Genomic DNA, 21973 nt, shown 5'->3' on the forward strand with positions numbered 1-21973 from the left:
AGAGCGAGACCCCATCTCTACTAAAAATAGAAAGAAATTATATGAACAGCTAAAAATATATATAGAAAAAATTAGCCGGGCATAGTGGCGCATGCCTGTAGTCCCAGCTACTCGGGAGGCTGAGACAGGAGGATCGCTTGAGCTCAGGAGTTTGAGGTTGCTGTGAGCTAGGCTGACACCACGGCACTCACTCTAGCCTGGGCAACAGAGAGAGACTCTGTCTCAAAAAAAAAAAAGTCCGTGTTTGGGGATTCAGCGAACTCTTGGAAAGCATTTTCTGCATTCTGCTGGCTGTGGAAGCATTTTCCCTGCAAAAAGTTGTCGAGATGCTTGAAGAAATGGTAGTCGGTTGGTGAGAGGTCAAGTGAATATGGCAAATGAGGCAAGACTTCCTAGTCCAAGTTGTTCAGCTTTGGAAGTGTTGGTTGTGCGACGTGCAGTCGGGTGTTGTTGGGGAGAAGAACTGGGCCCTGTTGACCAATGCCGGCAGCAGGCGTTGCAGTTTTTGGTGCATCTCATCAATTTGCTGAGCATACTTCTCAGATGGAATGGTTTTGCTGGGATGCAGAAAGCTGGAGTGGATCAGACCAGCAGCAGACCACCAAACAGTGACCATGACCTTTTTCTGATGCGAAATTGGTTCATTGTTGTTGCATAAAGGAAGAGAAGACGACACTTCAAAATGACGATTTTTTTTGATTTTCAGTCAGCTCATGAGAAACCACTCTATCAAGCTTTTTCATCTTTCCAATTTGCTTCAAATGCCAAATGACCGTAAAATGGTCGACATTGAGTTCTTTGGCAATTTCTCGTGTAGTTTTAAGAGGATCAGCTTCGATGATTGCTCTTGGTTGGTTGTTTTCAACTTCCGATGACCAGCCACTGCACTTCTCATCTTTAAGGCTCTCGTCTCCTTTCCAAAACTTCTTGAACCACCACTCACAATACCTTCATTAGCAGTTCCTGGGCCAAGTGCGTTGTTGATGTTGCCAGTTGTCTCCGCTGCTTTACAACCCATTTTGAGCTTGAATAGGAAAATTGCTCAAATTTGCTTTTCGTCTGACATCATATTAAAATGATGTATAATATAACCACATTTAAGAGTGTATTCCAATATCAAACAGCAAATGTCAACAATGCTACAGCCACAATTACTTTTGCACCAACCTAATACTTGAAGATCTACATCTGTCCTCTCCAATTCAGAATCTACTATTAAGCCCTTGTAAATGCGACTAATCCAAATTGAGGTATACTGTAAGTGTAAAATAAAATAAATGCTTCATCTGAAATTTTCATATTAAAAATAATATAAAATATCTTAATTTCATATTGATTATGGTTTCAGTTATTATGTAGGTACTGCGTTGAGTTACATGTTATACCACCTCTTTGTTTTTACTTTTTAAAATGTGGCTACTAGAAACCTTAAAATTATATATATGGTTTGCATTTACGTATATGTCAGGTGAACATTGCTGAATAGTACTGCACTAGATAGATTGAAATAAGCAATTTTTGCCCTTTTAAGAAGCTAAGAGACTACAGCTAAAACCAGGGGCCACAAATGCCAATGGCTGCAGCCAGTACATGAAATGCTTGATGAGGTCTGGATGTGAAACAAAAAGTGTTTCTATTGCACCCAAATCTAAAACCTATCTAGTTACATTGCCTTTTAAAACCAATGAAGCATGAAACAGCCGACCAAAAGATGCCTGCTATCTTCCATGTGAGAAGCATTGACTTAAAAAGAATGAGTGGAGAGAATGGGTATTTACTTTGGGCCTTTCCTACTAGAGGTAGAGCCTTAAGTCAGCCTTAAAGAGGCATGGTATTTCCTTTCCTTATTCGTTGGTAGAGATAGGGGTTCATGTTTAAATGATACAGGAGCCGTGACTCTATAGTTTACAGACCTGTTTCCTAAAGCCATCAATTAGTTCTCTGTAGAAACACAATTAAACCCCAGTGTCCCCAATTTTAGTAAAGGAGCAAAGATTAAAAGGTCAAGTGAAAGATTTGGTCCAACCAGCCATGATTCTTGGGGAAAAAAATAAATAAAAGAAGAAAACAGAAAAAAAATTGAAGGGAAAAAAAGATTTGAAATCTCTAGGGTCTTAATGTTTTATTTTTGTCATTTTTGAAAGATTGTATTTAGAATTTAACTGTTGATACATATCTATCAGACGTGTGTGTGTGTGTGTATTAGTTCTGTATTAACATCATTTTTTTGCTATAAAAATGTCCATTTTATTGCAGATGGAGTCTGCACGCAAGGCATGGGAGAATTCTCCAAATGTAAGGGAGAAGGGGTCTCCAGTAACTTCCACAGCACCTCCAATTGCAAGTGGAGTCAGCAGTAGTGCCAGCGGACCCAGCACCGCTAATTACAATTCTTTCTCAAGTGCGTCTATGCCTCAGATTCCTGTTGCTTCAGTCACTCCTACAACATCACTATCAGGTAGAACTTTTTTGTACATTTAAATATCTTGAATTAGTTAATATTTCTTATTCTCTTCTCTTATTCACTATCTCCCACCCCACCCCCCCCAAAAAAGTATTTTTACAAAAAATGTCAGACTATGCATGAGACAGTTGTCGGCTATTTTATAGAACTTCTTGCTACTCTCACCTCTTCCCTTCTTTACCCTCTCCCAATTTTAGTTAGTTTGGCAAATATTTATAGCTTACCAACACAGATTTTTGTAAGCCTGCCCATTACAGATACTACAATAATTGATAGAAAAATGTCATTTTCCTCTAAATTTTTCTGTGAAGTTCACCTTCTGATTATCATTTGTACCTATATATAGATAGCTAACTAGATCAGCTTAGAAATAACATAGAATCAGACTGCTTTTCAATGTTCTGCAATCTGTCTAATTTAAAGGAGGTATTGACCTAAACTTAATGAAGCAGCTTGTATATTTTCTGGTGAAGACTTAGGGTTAGAATTTTTAGCCTCTGCTATTTGAGTGATGAATCCATTCATTTGGGTTTGGTTTCGTTTGGTTTTTTGTTTTTGGTTTTGTTTTGCTTCATTTAAGAAGAGTCCATCAGCGCCCAAAGTTAGAAGGTACTTTTCTTGCTTCCTTACATTTTTCTTAAATTTTTACTAGTATGTAATCTTTTCTTTGAGCTATCTCATTTGGAGACTTTACAGTTCTTAAAGAAACACAGAAGATGTTTCTAAAATGCTTGACTCTAAAGTGAACCCTTTACCATACGTGGAACTACGTTTCTTCTGTTGAAAAAGAAATTTCACGTTTTTTCAGTATTCTCTGCTATTTCCAAAGCAGTGGGAAGCTCCTTTTCAATAGATACAAAATATATTCAGCATAGAATTGACTATTTTTCGCTGGTTCTTATTCAATATTATTTTTCAATATTATGGCCTACTGTGCTGGTTTTAGGTGCCAAAAAAACTTGTTTTTGGATTGTAGAACAGTTTTTTTATGTTATCTGTAATTAGAAGTATGCATTAAGACAAACCCAGAGATTATACACTGCATTAAAATTTCAAATCAAACTGTATTCCACTTATGTCTCTTCCCTCTTTAAAATGCTTTCAAACATTCCTCAGCACCCGTTTGCCAAAGTGTCTTCACTGATGCTTACTAAAGTAGCTTGGGGCCCCGGTCGACTTGGGTGGGATGGGTGGTGTTGAGAAGGAAACAAAAGGAGAGTGTGGCAGAAAGATTCAGAAATAAAGGGACTAGGAATGTTGCTAGTTCTTTCTTTGGAACTCATCTACCTCCTTTCCCCAGGTCTAGAATGCCTCCACTCTCCTTGACTAGGATACTTTTTAAACAAGTACCTTCTTTCCAGTCATCCTACTGGTAGAGACTCAACTGGAAAAATAGAAACATTATGAGGTCTGAAGATAGCAATAACCATATCTTCCTTTTTAATGAAATGCCAGTATTGTCATTTTGGTCCAGTATTACAGTCATTATAGCTCACTGATCAATAGAACTAATTGACCCTCCAAACCTAAGTTTTTGTAGTTCCATTTATTCATTCAGTAGTTTGTCTTCATTTGTATTTAAAGTATTACTATATACCAGTTTTGGGGGGGCAGGGCAGGGAGAGAAATCATACCTAAAGTTTAAGTTTATATGACTTTAGAAGCAATTAAGATATCTCAGGGCCCATTTATAGTCATAATTATTCCTATGGTACAACACATTGTATGTCCTACTATCTAATGCCTGGTCATAGGGGATGAAGCTTCATGATTATATATCCTTTTTTCCTTTGTGATGATTAAAAACCAAATAATAATTTCAGGCTAAGCTATAGTAGCCATTTGGCACTCAGCCTTATTTTATGAGTCTTGTGTTTTGTTTCTTCCTCATTTTAATTTTCTACTGGTTATATTTTTTTCAGATTTTATAGTCTTGTTTACACTTGATGATAAGTGTTCTTTTCTTTTGTAAGCCTCCTCCATATCCACTTTTGGCATGAAGCAATATAGAAGTACATGATGGGTATTAATTTTCCAGTTTCTGATTGGTACTGTGAACAACAGCACTTTTACATATGCTGGTTTTTTCCCTTTATCTCTCCCCCCATATAGGAGCTGGTACATATACTACCTCTTCTTTGAGTACAAAATCCACAACCACATCAGACCCTCCTAATATTTGTAAAGTGAAACCCCAACAGTTACAGACGAGCAGCCTGCCTTCTGCAAGTCATTTTTCACAGTTAAGCTGTATGCCTTCCCTCATTGCCCAGCAACAGCAGAGCCCACAAGTTTATGTGTCTCAGTCTGCGGCAGGTAATATTTTTAGCATTAACATAAGACATTTAGAAAATGAAGACTTTTTAAAATGCTCTTTTCTATTCTTAGTTACCCTTTCCAGTTTAAATATTTTTTGATCTGCTTTGCAAATATGTTCCTTTACAGAGTTGAATCCTTTCTCTCCATGACAAGAATTCTGGGGATATCAGCCTTTGTATTATTGACAATTGTTTCATTCATATATATATATGACATTAATATTTATTAATATGCAAAATAATTTGCGTTTGACACTATTCTAGTCAAATTCCAAAAGATTTTATCTGAAATTTGCAATTGATAATAAAAATTTGAGGGAAGAGTAAAATGCAAAAAAACGAAAAAATTATTTAGGGGTGAGGTAAGTTGTCCTCCTGGATATCACAACGTTAATCTGAAATGTTTGAAAAATATTAAAATTCACTAATAATTTAAATTCCTAATCAAAGAACAATGAGTCTATTTCTTGCCTTTCATAGATAAATTGATAATACTTTAGCATCTGTTAATACCTGGTATCTATAAAGATACCAGGTATTGTTAATAATAAGCTCTTATGGTAATTGATTTAAGTGTATAAATTGGCGTGATTTTTTTTAAGAAGTATCTTAGAAAATGTATGAGTGCATACTGTATGATAGTTTCAGAGCTAGGAATCTCATGGATAAACTTAGCCTATTAGAGATATATGTATAAGGGTATTCATTGCAGTAGTGTTTATAATAGTGACTAATTAAAAGCAATATGTAGAATTCTCCAGAATATACTACTATATAATTTGTGCATTTGACATATAATTTTATAATTTATATTTTAATATACTTATATTTTAATATAAATATTACAAATACATAAAATATTAATACGTAAATTTATATTTTACTATATAAAAACAGCAAGTCACAAAATGGTATATATCATACATAGAAAAGAAATGCATTAAGAATCTATACCAAACTCTTTTAAATGTCAATTCTTTTGAAATATTTTCTTAAATTCTAGTAGGTAGATTTAAAATTGGAGTGGATTGCTGGTTCAATGGGTAGATTCATTTTTAGTTTTAGTAGATAATGTGAAATTTTACCATTGGCAAAATATGAGAGTGCCTATACCCCATTGACAGTATATGAGAGTGCGTATTTTTTTGTATGTTCACAAATACTTGTTATATTTAATACTTGCAGATACCTATCTACTAGAAGTTTTGCATCTTTTTACATTTGCATCTTTTCACATTTCTAGTTTTTCCATGGCTGCATTAGTTTTCAAAGGGCTCACTTAATTTGAAATCTGCCACAAAAACGTGGTTTTTATTTACTATTTGGAAAATTCTGGAATTTGTACACTCATTCCTGCTTGTTTTTCCTGATGGTCTATAGCACAAATTCCAGCTTTCTATATGGATACAAGTCATTTATTCAATACCCAACATGCACGATTGGCTCCACCATCCTTGGCACAGCAACAAGGCTTCCAACCAGGTCTCTCTCAGGTAAATACTGAAGCCTCCTTCCATCCTGTAAGGATTCTTTTGCATTTTAATGCTTGTAATAGGTATTTTGGACTATAAATAATAGACTCTCTAAAGTTATAAGCTACTCATGATTACCTTGATATGTTATTACCAAAATTGTAAAATTTCCTAAGCTTAGTGATTAACAATGTAGACTAAGTAATGTGTTAAAAGCAAAGTTTATTTTTTTCATGTCTCAAAGTTCTGTTTGGCTGGGCATGGTGGCTCACGCCTGTAATCCTAGCACTCTGGGAGGTTGAGGCGGGCGGATCGTTTGAGCTCAGGAGTTTGAGACCAGCATGAGCAAGAGCGAGACCCCATCTCTACTAAAAACAGAAAGAAATTAGCTGGACAACTAAAAATATATATAGAAAAAATTACCCGGGGCTGGTGGCACATGCCTGTAGTCCCAGCTACTCGGGAGGCTGAGGCAGTAAGACCGCTTGAGCCCAGGAGTTTGAGATTGCTGTGAGCTAGGCTGACGCCACGGCACTCTAGTCCGGGCAACAGAGTGAGACTCTATCTCAAAAAAAAAAAAAAAAAGTTCTGTTTTCCAAAGTATTGTGATTTGCATGTATGATGTTCATATATAATATGTTTATATCCATGTTTTTTTGTTGTTGTTGTTGTTTTCCATTGCATTGCAGCCAACTTCAGTTCAGCAGATTCCGATCCCTATTTATGCACCACTGCAAGGGCAGCATCAAGCCCAACTGAGTTTGGGGGCTGGGCCTGCTGTTTCCCAGGCTCAGGAATTATTCAGTTCTTCACTTCAACCATATAGGTAAATACTTTAAAGGTTATGTTTATAACATTAAAAGCACTATACTTGCTGAGTCTTCTTGCCATAATCCCTATTGCTCCTTCCTTCTTCCCAAAAGGATGACCATTTTATAAACTAAATTAAATAATTTTAAGCATATTGATTATATGTCACGAACCTTAGCTTCTAGTAATTTCAGACTTTATTGAAGAAAGTCAATCCCCTGGCTGGGCGCAGTGGCTCATACCTATGATCCCCCAGCACTTTGGGAAGCTGAGGCAGGAAGATTGCTTGAGGCCACGAGTTTCGAGACCAGCCTGGACAACATAGTGAGACCCCATCATTACGAAAAATTAAAAAATTAACTGGGTGTGGTGTGGCTCACACCTGTCATGGGAGGCCGAGGCAGGAGGATCGCTTGAGCTCAGAAGTTGGAGACCAGCCTGAGTAAGAATTAGACCCTATCTCTAAATAAATAAATAATAATAAAGGAAACAAAAAAAGAAAGTCAGGCCTCAAAGGTACCTGAAGAAGTGGGCAACAGCAACCCCATAACTACTAGAGATCAAAAAATAGCTGCTAAAGGACATAAAAGTTGCCATGTATGCCATCTGGCTATTAACAATTATAAATCTAAGTCTCCTGTGTGTAAGAGGTAAGGTGTGGCAGACAGGTAACCGCAGTGTATTAGGGGTTAAAGGGCAGGGTGGAATATAATGGAAGAGAAAGGAGTAGAATGTCAGATAAAGAACAGAAGTAGTGGTAATGGTGGTGATAGTTATGTTTTGTAGTGAAGAGTGTTTTAAAGATTCACTCAGATGTACTGTAAGTTATCTTTGCAATTAGGAAAATAATGAAAACCTGATTTTTGTTGCACTTACACATGCTAGGTATTCAGCCCGTCAGGTACATTAACTCAGTTTTGTCTTGACACAACCACTTAGGTAAATTAAGTCATCCATATTTGACATATGAGGAAATTAGGACTTAGAGAGGGGTGGGTTTTTTTACCTAAGGTTACACTATAGGTGGCAGAGCCTGGATAATTCAACCCTAGGTTTCTCTGGTCTCCAACTTAATGGTGATAGGTGAGTAGGGATAAGAGTCAAAGGGTGGGAGCCGCGTAGCATGGCATAGCTGTCATCCGTATTCATACTAATGGCCCTAAAACAGCAAAAAGAAAAATAAGTTACATTCAGGTCATAGAGTTTAGGAAGGTTGCAGAGCTGCGCATTTTCTTTTAGGAATTTGTTTTCTTTTGTTTATAGAAGTAAGTTCAGATAGAATGTCCATACTTTTTAGGTTAAACTTGGCATCAATTGATATAGCTTATTTCTTTTACATTACCATAAACAATTCTCCTAAAGAAGCCAGGTTGAGCTAAATAAACTTTCTCAATAGAGAGCAGAATCATTAGTAAACTTGATGTGTGTTGCTTTCACTTTTGCTTGTTAATGATTCTTCAGTAGAATTTAGTACATCTGCACCATTACTTTTATACCCCCCGTCTTACTCTGTCGCTGAGTTCGGTTGTTCCAAGAAATTTTCTCCCAGTGGAAGTAAAACTATTTACTCCAACTAGAAGTTAGGGGTAGTCTCTTTCATATTGTTAAAATTGGGATTATCTTGGAATTTGTATTAAAACTTTAAAATTTCTGACCCAGGAATAGCAACTAGATCTCATCTCACAAGCCAATCTCCTTTTAATTGGTGGTATTGGCTGCCTGAAACACTATTGAAATGTTTGCAACCACTTTCCAGCCCTGTGAAAAAGAGTACAATAATTAATTAGTAATGTCTTCCATTACCATGGGAAATGGAATAGCAGCACACAGACCTTCTATATTTGTAAGCCCCATTTCACCAGTTGTCTTGGAAGATGTACTTTTTAAGACCAGACCTAGTCAATAGAAATATAATGTAAGACAGATACATAATTATGGCTAGTGGCTACCAGTTTTGATTTTGAAAGCAGTTATGTGTATCCCTAAGCATGTCTTGCCTTCTCCCTAACTAACCTACTCAGCACAGTGTTTATCGGGGAATCCCAGTTGGTTTCTGTGAGGACAGAATAGTTTATAGCCATATGTTCATGTTTTCCTATTTTATGTTTGAAACATAAAATATAATACAGATACCATGAAGCTTACTTATGATCCTAAACTTGCATTCCTGCTTAATGGCTTTTGTTCCTGCCACATAGATCCGTTCTGACACAGCATAATGATATTTATTTATAATGTTATCTTTAACCCACTACTTTGGTTCAATTGCTTATTCTTTATCTGGGGTTAGATTCCAGCATTGTGCCTTCTTTTTTTAAACACACACACATACACACCTGTGTGGGTAATCCTGATGTGAGCTACTGCTCTACTTTATTCCATAGAGGTATTGAAGCCACTTTTATGAAATATATATATAGAGAGAGAGAGAGAGGGAGAAGTAATGAAATAATAAATAATAAAAGTCAGAGCTATTTGTTCTCTACTTGATCTTAGCCAAAAGGCTGAGAAGTAATGGGCTATTTGTTCTGGACAATCTAGGTAGAATAGATTGTCACCAAAGAGAAAAATGAGTTTGGTTCTGAGCTTTGTGGTGAACATTAAAGAGAATCATTCTCATTGTTCAAAAGGAAAAAAAACAACCCGTTCCTCAAGGAGAGCAAGCTTTTTCCTAGAACTTTTACATGTAGAGCTTCACTGTGTACAGGGCTCTAAATCTTGAAATGATCCTGAAACAAGCTGCTTTAAACACAGTCTGTATTCTCTGCTTCTTGATTTCTGTGCAGAGTAGGGTACAGTCAAGCATCACTTAATGACAGGAATACATTTTGAGATATGTATTATTGTGGGAACATCGTAGAGTGTATTATACAAACCTAGATCATACAGCCTGCTATACACCTAGGCTGTAGAGTATAGCTTACTGCTTCTAGGCTACAAACCTCTACAGGATGTTAGCCGTACTGAATCCTGTAGACAATTGCAACACAATGGCAAGTGTTTGTGTATCTAAACATAGAAAAGATATAGTAACAGTACAGTATAAAAGGTAAAAAATGATACACCTGAATAGGTCACTTTCCATGAATGGAGTTTGTAGGACTGGAAGTTGCTCTGGGTGAGTCAGCAAGTAGTGAGTAAATGTAAAGGACTAGGACATTACTGTACACACTGCACACATAGGCTACACTAACTAAATTTATTTTAATAATTTTTTCTTAACAGATTAACCATAACTTACTATAACTTTTTGACTCCTCTGTTATAACATTAGCTTAAGACATAAACACATTCTAAAGCTATACAAAAAATTCTTTGTCCTTTTTCTCTAAACTTTATTTTTAAATTTGAGATTTGTTTTTGTGGTTGTTGTTGTTTTTACCTTTTAAGCTGTTTTTGTTACAAACTAAGACACACACACACACACACACACACACACACGTTAGCTGAGGCCTACATAGAGTCAGCATTATCAATATCACTGTCTTCCACCTCCATAGCTTGCTCTACTGGAAGGTGTTCAGAGGCAGTAACATTCATGGAGCTGTCATCTCTGATAACAATGCCTTCTTCTCCCAGGTGTCTTGGTCCATGCTTGTAGTCCCAGCACTTTGAAAAGCTGAGGCAGGAGGATTGCTGGAGTCCAGGAGTTTGAGGCTGTAGTGAGCTGTGATTGCACCACTGCACTGGAGCCTGGGCAATGGAGCCAGACCTTGTCTCAAAAAAAAAAAAGGCACTCTTCTGGAATACTTTCTGAAGGGTTTGCCTGAGGCTGTTTTACAGTTAATTTTTTTATATATAAGGGAGTACACTATAAAATAACAAAGTAGAGTATAGTAAAAGTATAAACCAATAACATAACTATTATCACTGTCAAATATGTACTATACATAATTTTATGTGCTTGACTTTTATATGTGTTGCAGTACAATAGGTTTATTTACATCAGCACCACCACAAACACTTGAGTAATGTGTTGCAGTATGACGTTAGGGTGGCTATGACATCCTGTTGACTAAGCAATAGGAATTTTTCAGCTCTGTTATACTCTATGGGACTGCCTATGTATATGCTGTCCATTGTTGACCAAAACGTCGTGCAGTGCATTATTATACTTGGTCATTCGGTATGTTCATTCTTAAGATTTCCAGATTCCTGATAAAATTAACTTCTAACACAAGCATTTTCTCTTTAATACTTACGTAGATCTCAGCCAGCCTTTATGCAAAGCAGTCTGTCCCAGCCATCTGTTGTCCTTTCTGGTACTGCCATCCACAACTTTCCAGCTGTCCAACACCAAGAACTTGCCAAGGCACAATCCGGCCTTGCCTTTCAACAAACTTCGAATACTCAGCCTATTCCTATATTGTATGAGCATCAGCTTGGGCAGGCATCAGGACTAGGAGGTTCCCAACTGATTGATACACATCTTCTCCAGGTAAGACAGGGGCTGGAACAGTGTATTTCTATGCACTAGATTATTTTAAGGAAAAAAGAAAATATGTTAAAAGACACAATGAAAAAACAAAGCCTTCCTTTTTATCTAATGCTAAAATTACTAGATTGTTTTGAAGTCATAACCTCCATCTCTGAGAAATTTTTTCAATCTTATTGCTGTTTTTTTTTTTTTTTTTTTTACAAAATTTTTTCTAGGCTAGAGCAAATCTTACCCAGGCTTCAAATCTTTATTCTGGACAAGTACAACAGCCTGGTCAGACAAATTTTTATAACACTGCCCAGTCACCAAGTGCTCTCCAGCAGGTAAACTATGGCATGGTAAATTTCCTCACTTTTCTTTATTATTATTTTTATTGCTTTTGTTATTGTTTGGAAATTTAAATAGAACCAAGTTGGAAAGATGGAGGAGTGGTTTTCAAACTGTTCACTGAGGTATCCTGGGGAATTCCATTGAGTCCACTGAAAGTAGAAGGGGCTGCAGTCTCAGAACACCCTCTCCTCACCACCACCTCTAATCTGTTTTTTTTTTTTTTCCTTGTAACCTTTTCTGTTATTTTTTTTTTTAACTGGGTTTCCATGTAATAATTTATTCTTTTAAAAGAAGGGATTCAATCAATATAAAAGTTTGAAAACCATTGTCCAGAATATACAGTTACATGTATGTGTGACAGGTAGTTTGCTCATTAGTGCTAAAGGGAAAAGGAAACTCTAAAGACCATCAGACAGGCTAATATACATGGGATGGTGTGGCAGAGTATGATAGTATAAATGACAAACACCTTAAGTGTATGAATGCAATAATTTTCAGTGAAAAATGTATGGTTTTTAAAAACCTGTCTCCTCTAGTAATATCATTAATCAGCTTACTCTTTAAAAGTGATGGAGGGCTGGGGTGGGGTAGCAAGTCATTAGTCATTTTCTCATAACTGTTTTAGGTTATTTTAGGGAGTGATAATTCAAACATATATTGTTGACATTCAGATTAAATACAGTTTTTATATGAAAAATGAAATGTTCTTTTTCCTCCTCATAGCTCATTTTAACTAGACCTAAAACTGCTATAAAAATATCTATTTGGGAACTTGTGACTGCTTTCCTAAATTGTGACCCATGTATTTTGTGATTGACATGTCCTATGGGTAAATTCAAAGATAGTCATAATTATTTTGGTTGTACAGTTCCTTCACTATAAGTAACATTAACTAAACTATTTTGTTGTTGCACCTTTAATAAACAAATGGAGATACAGGTTGAGAATCTCTCATCTGAAATGCTTGGGGCTAGAAGTGTTTTCAGACCCCTTATACACACACACACACACACACACACACAATGAGATATCCTGCAGATAGAGTACATGTCTAAACACAAAATGTATTTGTTTCATATATACCTTATACACATAGTCTGAAGGTAATTTCAAACATTGTTTTTAATAATTTTGTTCGTGAAACAAAGCTTTGACTGCACTTTGACTGTGACCTGTCACATGAGGTCAGGTATGGAATTTTCCACTTATGGTGTCATGTTGGCCCTCAAAAAGTTTCAGATTTTGGATTTTCAGATAAGTGATACTCAACTTGTAATCACTAAGCAAAAGATTTGTATGCAAAGTATATTTGTAGATTAATGTACTCTATTTAAAATCGTACTCAAATGTATTTGAAGAGTTGTATATAGTTATAGGGATATCTGTACAATGGGTGTAAGCAAATCACTGCAGTTTCTGTTTGCTTGTTTTCTAGGTTACTGTACCTTTACCAGCATCCCAGCTTTCCTTGCCTAATTTTGGATCTACAGGGCAACCTCTAATTGCTTTGCCTCAGACTCTTCAGCCCCCATTACAGCATACCACCCCACAAGCACAGGCTCAGAGCCTGAGCCGTCCTGCACAAGTAAGCCAGCCTTTCAGAGGATTAATTCCTGCTGGAACACAGCATAGCATAATTGCAACCACAGGAAAAGTAAGTGAAAAGACAGTTGCACAGCTTATTTGAGAATTTAAGTCCTTATGCTCAGATATATGCATCTTTGTCTTCTGTAAAAATAATGCTTCGGTTTTTACCACTCTCCAGAAAATCTCAAACTCCAATATATTTATGTTTTATCTGTTTGCTACTAATGTGTTTGGCTCCATCTAGTTTTTATTCAATAGCAAAGAATTCACAAATTTTTGGGAAGAATTGGAATTGAATTTACAAAGTCCCTGAGACTTGTTTCATTAAAAGTTCATATGGACTGATAATTCCATAATATTTGAAGCCTAACTGGGACTTTTGTAACTAAGGTTCTTTGCCCTTTCCTAGATTCTGCCTTCATATGTAGGACATTAAACACAGCACTTAGCTTATGGAATTGAAGAAGTGTTAAGTTTATTTTATGCTTTTTCTCAGATGTCTGAAATGGAGCTAAAAGCCTTCGGAAGTGGCATTGATATAAAACCAGGCACACCTCCAATCAGCGGTAGAAGCACCACACCAACATCTAGTCCCTTCCGGTAAAATAGCCACTTAAATTTGTTTATGAAATTTTAAAGTAATTGATCACTGTTTGTTTGTTAAACACTTCATATGTCATTAGTCCTGTGTTAAGCAGAAAAGGAGTTATAAGACATTGAAAATTTTTAAGGTTTTAAATTATTAAGAATATATTTGTTACACAATATTTTAAGTAAATTATTTAAATACAGGGAAAATCTAGCTAGTATCCTTTCTCACCTCTGCCTGTCCAATGTCTCCCTCCTATCACAATGTTTGGTAACTCATCACAGTAAATTTTCATCAACTACCAAAAACAATGTCTGTAAAAGTCTAACAGCATTATTTACTTGATATTACTGTACTGACCAGTGATGGCTTCTTTCCAAGGGCTACTTCCACGAGTCCGAACAGCCAGTCCAGCAAAATGAACAGCATTGTTTATCAGAAGCAGTTCCAGTCAGCCCCTGCCACTGTGAGAATGACACAGCCATTTCCTACACAGTTTGCACCCCAGGTGGGCAAATATAAGTGAGAAATAAGTATTAATTACTTGGAAATGATTGCTAATCTGGCTAAATTGTAATCTTGCCATATGTTAACCAGATAAGAATTACAGTTTTTAATGAGAAACAGTTTCTGATTTTAGTAGTAAATTATGATATTCAAATAGTGTTTACAATTTATAGCTAGACCCAGGTAGTAGCTATTTAGTTCTAAAGCAGACAATAGCAATAGTTAAGATTCCCCACACAGCTCTCATAATTTATTTGAGTCCTTTTATTCCCTTTTCTCTTTTTTGAAAAAGTTAGCTTTTCAGCGAAGGGTCCCAGTGCTTGAAGTTTTATAGGTTTAAAGTGGGGTTTTTTGGTTTTGTTTTTTAAAGGATATCTATGTGCAGCAAGGTAAAATATGTACCAGGATGTTTTAATATATGAGTAAAAATGTTGACTTCCCTTCCCTTTGCTGATCATGTTGAAGGACTAACTGAAATTGTTAAGAACTCTCACAAACTAGAATTGGTTCCTGAGAAAACTCATTTGTTGAATTAGTATTAATTTTCTCTTCAGATTATGTTTGTTATAGGTGTGTGCCTTTTCTGCAATTGTGCTTTTTTTTAAAGATAACCTAATAGTCTTCCTATCCTACCTTCAGGATACAGCTGAGATGCTAGAACCAATTGAAGTGCCATAGCATGCTTTGCCTTATTTTTTTCTGTTAAACTCTCCAAGCATGGCCTGTTTGTTCTTTGTCCCCATTAATAGAATGGCACATCCATACACTTCCTTTCACTGGCAGGATGGGCACAGATATACTCTGGGATAAGCCAACCTGGTCTAGTTGGCAGGATTTTTTTTTAACAGTTCAATGTTGTATGTTTTGTTTTTTCACTCAGATTCTCTCTCAGCCTAACCTGGTCCCTCCATTGGTAAGAGCCCCACATACTAACACCTTCCCAGCGCCTGTTCAGAGGCCACCAATGGCACTGGCCAGTCAGATGCCTCCTCCGCTGACCACAGGCCTCATGAGCCATGCTCGTTTGCCACATGTAGCCAGGGGTCCTTGTGGATCACTATCTGGAGTCAGAGGTAATCAGGCCCAGGCTGCGTTGAAGGCTGAACAAGACATGAAGGTTAGTACAGTGTTAACAGCCAACAGATCAAGAATCTGTCTCTGAACCATGTCTTAAAAATGCCTCTGGACCATAACCATATATCCAGGCATTCATTGTCTTAGCAGACTTAACCAAGCTAACCACTTTTATTCATTCCCTTTTTTTCCCCTTCTCCCCCTTCCCTATTCCCATTCCCTCACCTTTTTTTTCTTTTTCTTTTTTTTTTTTTTCCCCTATTTTTGCAACTATAGTCAGGAGACAAATTAATGTTTTGGACTCTGTGGCCAAATGAATTATTATAAAATAAGTATTTGAGGGAGATCTGAGTTTAGATAGCACATTTTTTTGGAATAGCAAAAAGTAATGTGGATTATTATAGGCTTCCCCATTTTCTTTCATTTTTTTTTCCTTTCATTTTCTTCCCCCTCTTTCCCCCTTCCTTTTCCCTCCCCCAGCTTAAAATATAAATCATGGTTATGTGAAAACTCTGGAATGGGTGAGACATACTACCTATCTTCATTTTTCTTCTGTCACAAGTCATCAAAGTACAGTTTTCTTCTCAAACTGTTTTCGTACCCTTTTTTTGCCTGCCACTTGAAGTGGCTGTATTTCACAATGGATTGTGCAGTTGTAAATGAAGAACTCAGAAAAGCACTTTGGGATCCTTCATGATGAAAGGCACTAATAAACATGAGGTTTGCTAATGCAGAAGAGTGCCTTTAGGAGTCTGTGTGGGGACAGTTTTGTAGCATAAACCTTACCTGTCTGCCTGTACAGCCAGTTAAATCAGCTTATTTCTATTGTTACATTAGGCTTGACTTTTCAGAGTTCTTAGTAATTTTGTCTGTTTTGTCACTACATATATCATCAGATCAGACTAGAACAAAGAAATGCCTACTGCTTTCAAACAGGGAAGCGTGCATAGTAATGCTTTACTCTGAATTAGAAACATGTTTATGATAATCCTATTAGAGAATTCAATTGACGGGCTAAAGTTTCTTTCTGGATTGAAATCCTTTGTGTTTCTGATCCTGAGTAATCAAATCAAAAAGACTACTCTGCAGTAAAATTTTTGTTACATATTATCTACTTTTATTAAGGCTGTGTGCCTAGGATTTCCATCTGTTCACTACTATTAAAAATACTCGGCCGGGCGCGGTGGCTCACGCCTGTAATCCTAGCACTCTGGGAGGCCAAGGCGGGTGGATCGCTCAAGGTCAGGAGTTCGAGACCAGCCTGAGCAAGAGTGAGACCCCGTCTATACTAAAATAGAAAGAAATCATATGGACAACTAAAAATATATATAGAAAAATTAGCCGGGCATAGTGGCGCATGCCTGTAGTCCCAGCTACTCGGGAGGCTGAAGCAGGAGGATTGCTTGAGCCCAGGAGTTTGAGGTTGCTGTGAGCTAGGCTGACACCACGGCACTCACTCTAGCCTGGGCAACAAAGTGAGACTCTGTCTCAAAAAAAAAAAAAAAAAGTACTCATGAGTAAAAATTTATGGAAATTATTTGGCCTTGTTTTCCAGTTCTACTCCTGGCTCTTTGACACTTCATTGTCACACATTCCCATGTTGAAAAAGACATTAGAGTTTAATGATCTTAATGGGGTGGGAGAGGGTACAAGTTTCTGGAAAATTGCTTCAGATCTTTGGATAGTACAGATTACCTGTAGAACATGAACAATTTTTTATTATGTGCAAGAGGTATAGAAACTTAAGTTTTAATTATGTATGTTGCAGTGGTAAAGTTAACAGATTGACGTAAGTATATTCTTTGGGACACTTAGTCAATAAAACTAAGAAATTATTTTACCAGCTCAGAATGTGGTAGGAGCTATCAGAACTTAGTGATCAAGTGAAGTTGTAGTTACTAATTTCTGATGCTCTTCCCCTGCAGAAGAGAGCTGTGGGAAGAGGACTCAGCCACAAGACATTTGGTCCTAGGTGTTGGTAATGCCACAATATAAGTGCTTCCTTTTCATTTTATTGTAGACCACATTGATAACTAGAAGTTTTAAGTGTTACATGTATGTTTTCAGATTTGCAAGCAGGCTCCCTAAATAAAATTTGATATCAATAAGCTTTGTTCCAGAAAAGATAAACCAGCAGCAATTTATATTTTATTATTTTATAAGAGGGCAGACTTTGGAAAGGTGGTGGGAGGTGGTCCTATTGTTTCAAATGCTTTTTAAAAAATCACATGGAATGTTTCCAAAAATAGGAAGAAATCTGTGCATTAAAAGCTGAAAGATCGATGAGGTACTTTGGTTTAGGCCAAACCAATGTGGGGAAAACTGATTTGTGATTGGTAAAAGAATTTGAACTGAGGTTGATTTGACAGGCTTTGGTAATGCTTCAGCATTTTCAGTTGTTGTTTCTTATTTTTTAAGGCAAAGCAGAGAGCAGAGGTTCTTCAGTCCACACAACGGTTCTTCTCTGAACAGCAACAGAGCAAACAGATAGGAGGAAAAGCCCAGAAAGTGGACAGTGATTCAAGTAAACCTCCTGAAACACTGACCGACCCTCCTGGTGTCTGTCAGGAAAAAGTAGAAGAAAAACCACCTCCTGCACCCTCCATAGCCACCAAACCTGTTAGAACTGGACCAATCAAACCTCAGGCTATCAAAACTGAAGAAACAAAATCCTAAAGGCTGTGGTTTATTGCAGGGGATTGGGGGGGGTGGGGGTGGGGAACAGGGAGAATGAAGTCAGATATTGCCAGCAGCCAAAGGGGTAAAATGGTCTGTGACATTATCATGTCCAGAGCTTGGAAATGCGCAAGGGACATAGGAGCAATTTACACAGACACACAGCTGCTGCACCAGTAAAAATGAGGCTTTGCAAGCTTGCACCTACTATATGACATGTGCTCGGTTGTTGGCCATGTATCTTCAGTCAGAACTTATATAGAGATATGTGCACTCATTTTTGAGTGCATATAATTCAGACCTAAAAATCTTTATGGTTAGATGAAACACCAGAAATACGAGGAAAATAACACCGCAGAGGAATAGCTCAGCCTGAACAATGTGGTGGTCCCAGCTAATACATCAGATGTGGTTTCTTTGCTCCCTTATGGTCTTTGGATATGGTTGTGGTGTTTGCAGGCTTGGAGGTGAAGAACTGAAGATAACTGGTGCTGGATAGAGGAGCCTTATTTTTTATTATGGCAGCTTGCTATTTTTGTAACATGGTGATTGAGTTGAACACAATCAAAGTACAGTAGTAACTGATCTCCCCTTCCTGGATGAGTGCACAGATGATTAAATATTGATATCAGCATCCTTGAACCATATCCAAGTGAGCGATGTTTGACTACTGCTTCTCTTTGAAATGATGCTGTGTTTTGGTTGTGATCTGCAGCTTTGAAGCGCTACTTGGTATCTCCTTTTTCCCATGGAGCTCTCACCATTCAAACATGACAGATCTGGGAAAATACTAGTTAGGCTGAGTCTTGCTTGCCTCCACTCAGTCATCTTTGTATGAATCCAATGGTTCCTTCCCCTTCCCCCCGGTTTTTGTGGTTTGGTTTTTTTTTTTTGTTTGTTTGTTTGTTTGTTTGTTTGTTTTTTAAACGGTTTTTAGCTGATGTTCATGAAGAACAGTGAATACCTAGAACTGTGCCGTGAGTGAAAGGAAATCCTGTCTAAGAAGGTGCATTTCTTTACAGAGCTGTGTCATACCATCCTTTGGGCCCTCTGCTGGAAAAGTAGAATCAAGTCTCAAATAATGCCTTTTTAATTGTATCCTCTAGTATTATAGATGTAGGACAGTACTGTATCATACCTCTGTGAATGTAAAATATCTTGTACCTGCTTTATGATATGTAGTAGTGACTGTGCTTTATCAGAGCTGTTTTTAATGATGTTACTCTAGAATGTTTTCTTTCCAGATGATGATTCAGAAGCTAATAAAAAAAATGGTGCCAGGTACCACAACAGTAACAGAACTTTGCTGTTTTCTGAGGTTTTGTTTTTTTTACCTCTCCCTCCTCCCCCCCTTTTTTAATGGAGTGTGCTGATATCTCTATAATATTGTTCAGATGACTGCAGAACCTGGAAAAGCTGTTGCTGCTATTGATGCATAACATACTGCTATTATTGGTCTTTTTATATAAAAATATATATATACATATATATATATATAATTTGAATTTTTGGAAACTTTAGCTGTGCTGTCAACTTTGGAAAAAGTATCCCAGTTTACTGTGTTGAGTTGGCATTGTACAGAAATTAACAGCCATATTGGTCTAGAAACGTTAAACTTAATTTTTTTTTCCCATTTGTACAGGGGTAACGCACTGTATTAAATATGTAAGGTCTTATCTACATGGGTTTGATTACAGAAACTAATAAAGTATTCTCTAAATAATGAATCTTGAAGTTTCTAATCCATTCCTAAAATCTGAATCAAGGTCTGTCATGTACTAAAACTAGTGATCTAGAGTACATTGTAGAAGAGATTATCATCCAAAGAGTTGATTTCTGACTTTTAAGAACTCTGAAGCTTATTCAACCAAAGTATGTATTGTCGTGGAGGATAATAGTCATGGCCCCTGTTCTCAGGGTAGTCAAACTTTTAGTGAAAACAGCCTACCAAAGAGGAAAAGAGGTCTTCTTGATGATGTTGAATGTAGAAAAGAATTTCACCATTCTCTGGACAGAAATTAAAGGACCAAAAATAGATCTCAGCATTATTTACATTTGTATTTTTCATGTTTTTGTTAGCACATCCATAGACATCATCACCTGCTGAAGAAGACTGTAGAGCATTTGTTCTATCATTTACTCAATTTGTGAAAGTGAAGTACTGAGGGATTGTAATTACTTATCCTAAAATCCCATACATGGAACACACATGGCTTCCAGGCCCAGCTTTAGGAAAACTAGCCATTCAGTCACTAATGATATATGTGCCTTCTTTACTTGTGGATACTGCAATTCTTAAACATTCAAAATACTCAAGTACTGATAAGCCTTGCCTTGATTCAACCTTTTCAGTCTAAGGTTTTCTTCAAAATATGTTCTAAATTAATTAAAAGCTGTGGTTTATTGCAGGGGATGGGGGGGCGGGTATGGTGGATAAGGGTGGGAACGCAAACTTCTGCCAAAGAGGTAGAGTCACCACGTATTTGCCTTCTTACCAGGTCACTTACATTGTCAGTATTTTTTGTATTCTAGTCCTTAAGTTTAATACTCCTAAATTTTAGAGCCTAAAGGGTAAGCTACACAGCTTGCATAGTCTCCATTAGCAAGCAGGCCAGCAGGTATGTGCTGCTTAGTGTTCTTGTATAACTCTTAAAATACCACTAATATCTTGGGCCCTTTGCTAGGATTTACAACAAAAAAATGGCAACAAAACTGTAAGGTATTTGTATAAGTGTTTCTCCCTAGTTTGATCATACACATCTTGTCTCCCCGGATTCTCTGACATCTGACAAGATAGCAGAAAAGATGTTGCAGTTAATAGTTGACTGTACATTTGGTCACATAAACTTGTGAACATTCTCTGCCCCTTCAGCTCCCCTGGTAAGTAGAAGGTAAGGGGAGTCCAGGTCTTTGTCCTTAGTTAATAACAAATTGTGCTTATGATTGAAGAGTGATCAGTGGGGTGGGGTTTGCAAAATCCTTTAATTTATCTGTTTTCACTATACAACTTACAGAAAGCCAAAATCCAACAAACTCTTGGCTGGAGGTAAGATATAGAAGGTAGAATGAGAATATTGTAGGTTATGAAGAGATACGAGTAGATTCCTCGTCTGTCAGAGCCTGTTGGGGTCTGTCTTTTGTAACCGGTCACCAGTGGTTTCTTCATGCTGCCATTGCAGCATATTTCATAGCTTCAGTACTGACTTCACATTCACTTGCAGTCTTTTTTCTGCCATGTGAAAAAATATAAAGCTTTTTAAAGGTATTGTAATTTGATAGACTTAAGAATTATTTTGTATGTGCTTTAAGAAATTTTAGCCATAATATTTCTACTTAAGAAATGAAATAGAAAAGAACAGGACAATGATGTTTCTGAGGTTTTGGGGGAAGTTTTTTTATTTTTCTTTTTGAGGCAGGGTCTCGTACCCAGGCCTGGAGTGCAGTAGCCCAGTCATAGTTCCTAGCAACCTCAAAATCCTGGGCTCAAGCAATCCTCCTGCCTCAATCTCCCAAGTATAACTAGGACTACAGGACACACCACCATACCCAACTAAAAAAAATTTTTTTTTCTTAATTTTAAGAATAAGTTCTCACTATGTTGCCTAGGCTGCTCTGGGACTCCTGACCTAAGAGATCCTCCCGTGTCAGCCTCCCAAAGTGCTGGGATTACAGGTGTGAGCCACCAGGGCCAGCCTAGGGCAATGATGT

At 37.1% G+C, this 21973-nt stretch overlaps 1 protein-coding gene across 11 annotated transcripts in view; it reads left to right on the forward strand.

Moving 5' to 3' along the window:
- Nucleotides 1–19770, forward strand: part of PRRC2C (proline rich coiled-coil 2C) — a 94623-nt gene extending 74853 nt beyond the window's left edge. For 4 of the 11 annotated variants that reach the window (XM_069480215.1, XM_069480216.1, XM_069480219.1 and 1 more), the window contains exons 25-35: nucleotides 2257–2458; nucleotides 4577–4780; nucleotides 6163–6275; nucleotides 6944–7080; nucleotides 11271–11502; nucleotides 11718–11840; nucleotides 13268–13486; nucleotides 13916–14019; nucleotides 14390–14516; nucleotides 15396–15632; nucleotides 18008–19770. In XM_069480215.1, the coding sequence (XP_069336316.1) occupies nucleotides 2257–2458; nucleotides 4577–4780; nucleotides 6163–6275; nucleotides 6944–7080; nucleotides 11271–11502; nucleotides 11718–11840; nucleotides 13268–13486; nucleotides 13916–14019; nucleotides 14390–14516; nucleotides 15396–15632; nucleotides 18008–18265 (1956 nt within the window). In that variant the 3' untranslated portion in view covers nucleotides 18266–19770. Of the gene's footprint in view, nucleotides 1–2256; nucleotides 2459–4576; nucleotides 4781–6162; nucleotides 6276–6943; nucleotides 7081–11270; nucleotides 11503–11717; nucleotides 11841–13267; nucleotides 13487–13915; nucleotides 14020–14389; nucleotides 14517–15395; nucleotides 15633–17514; nucleotides 17568–18007 lie in introns of all 11 variants that reach the window. The other 7 variants (XM_069480218.1, XM_069480221.1, XM_069480224.1 and 4 more) reach the window with 5 other exon arrangements.
- Nucleotides 19771–21973: the final 2203 nt, after the last annotated feature.

The sequence above is a fragment of the Eulemur rufifrons genome, chromosome 8, assembly GCF_041146395.1.
Source record: "Eulemur rufifrons isolate Redbay chromosome 8, OSU_ERuf_1, whole genome shotgun sequence".
NCBI lineage: Eukaryota > Metazoa > Chordata > Mammalia > Primates > Lemuridae > Eulemur > Eulemur rufifrons.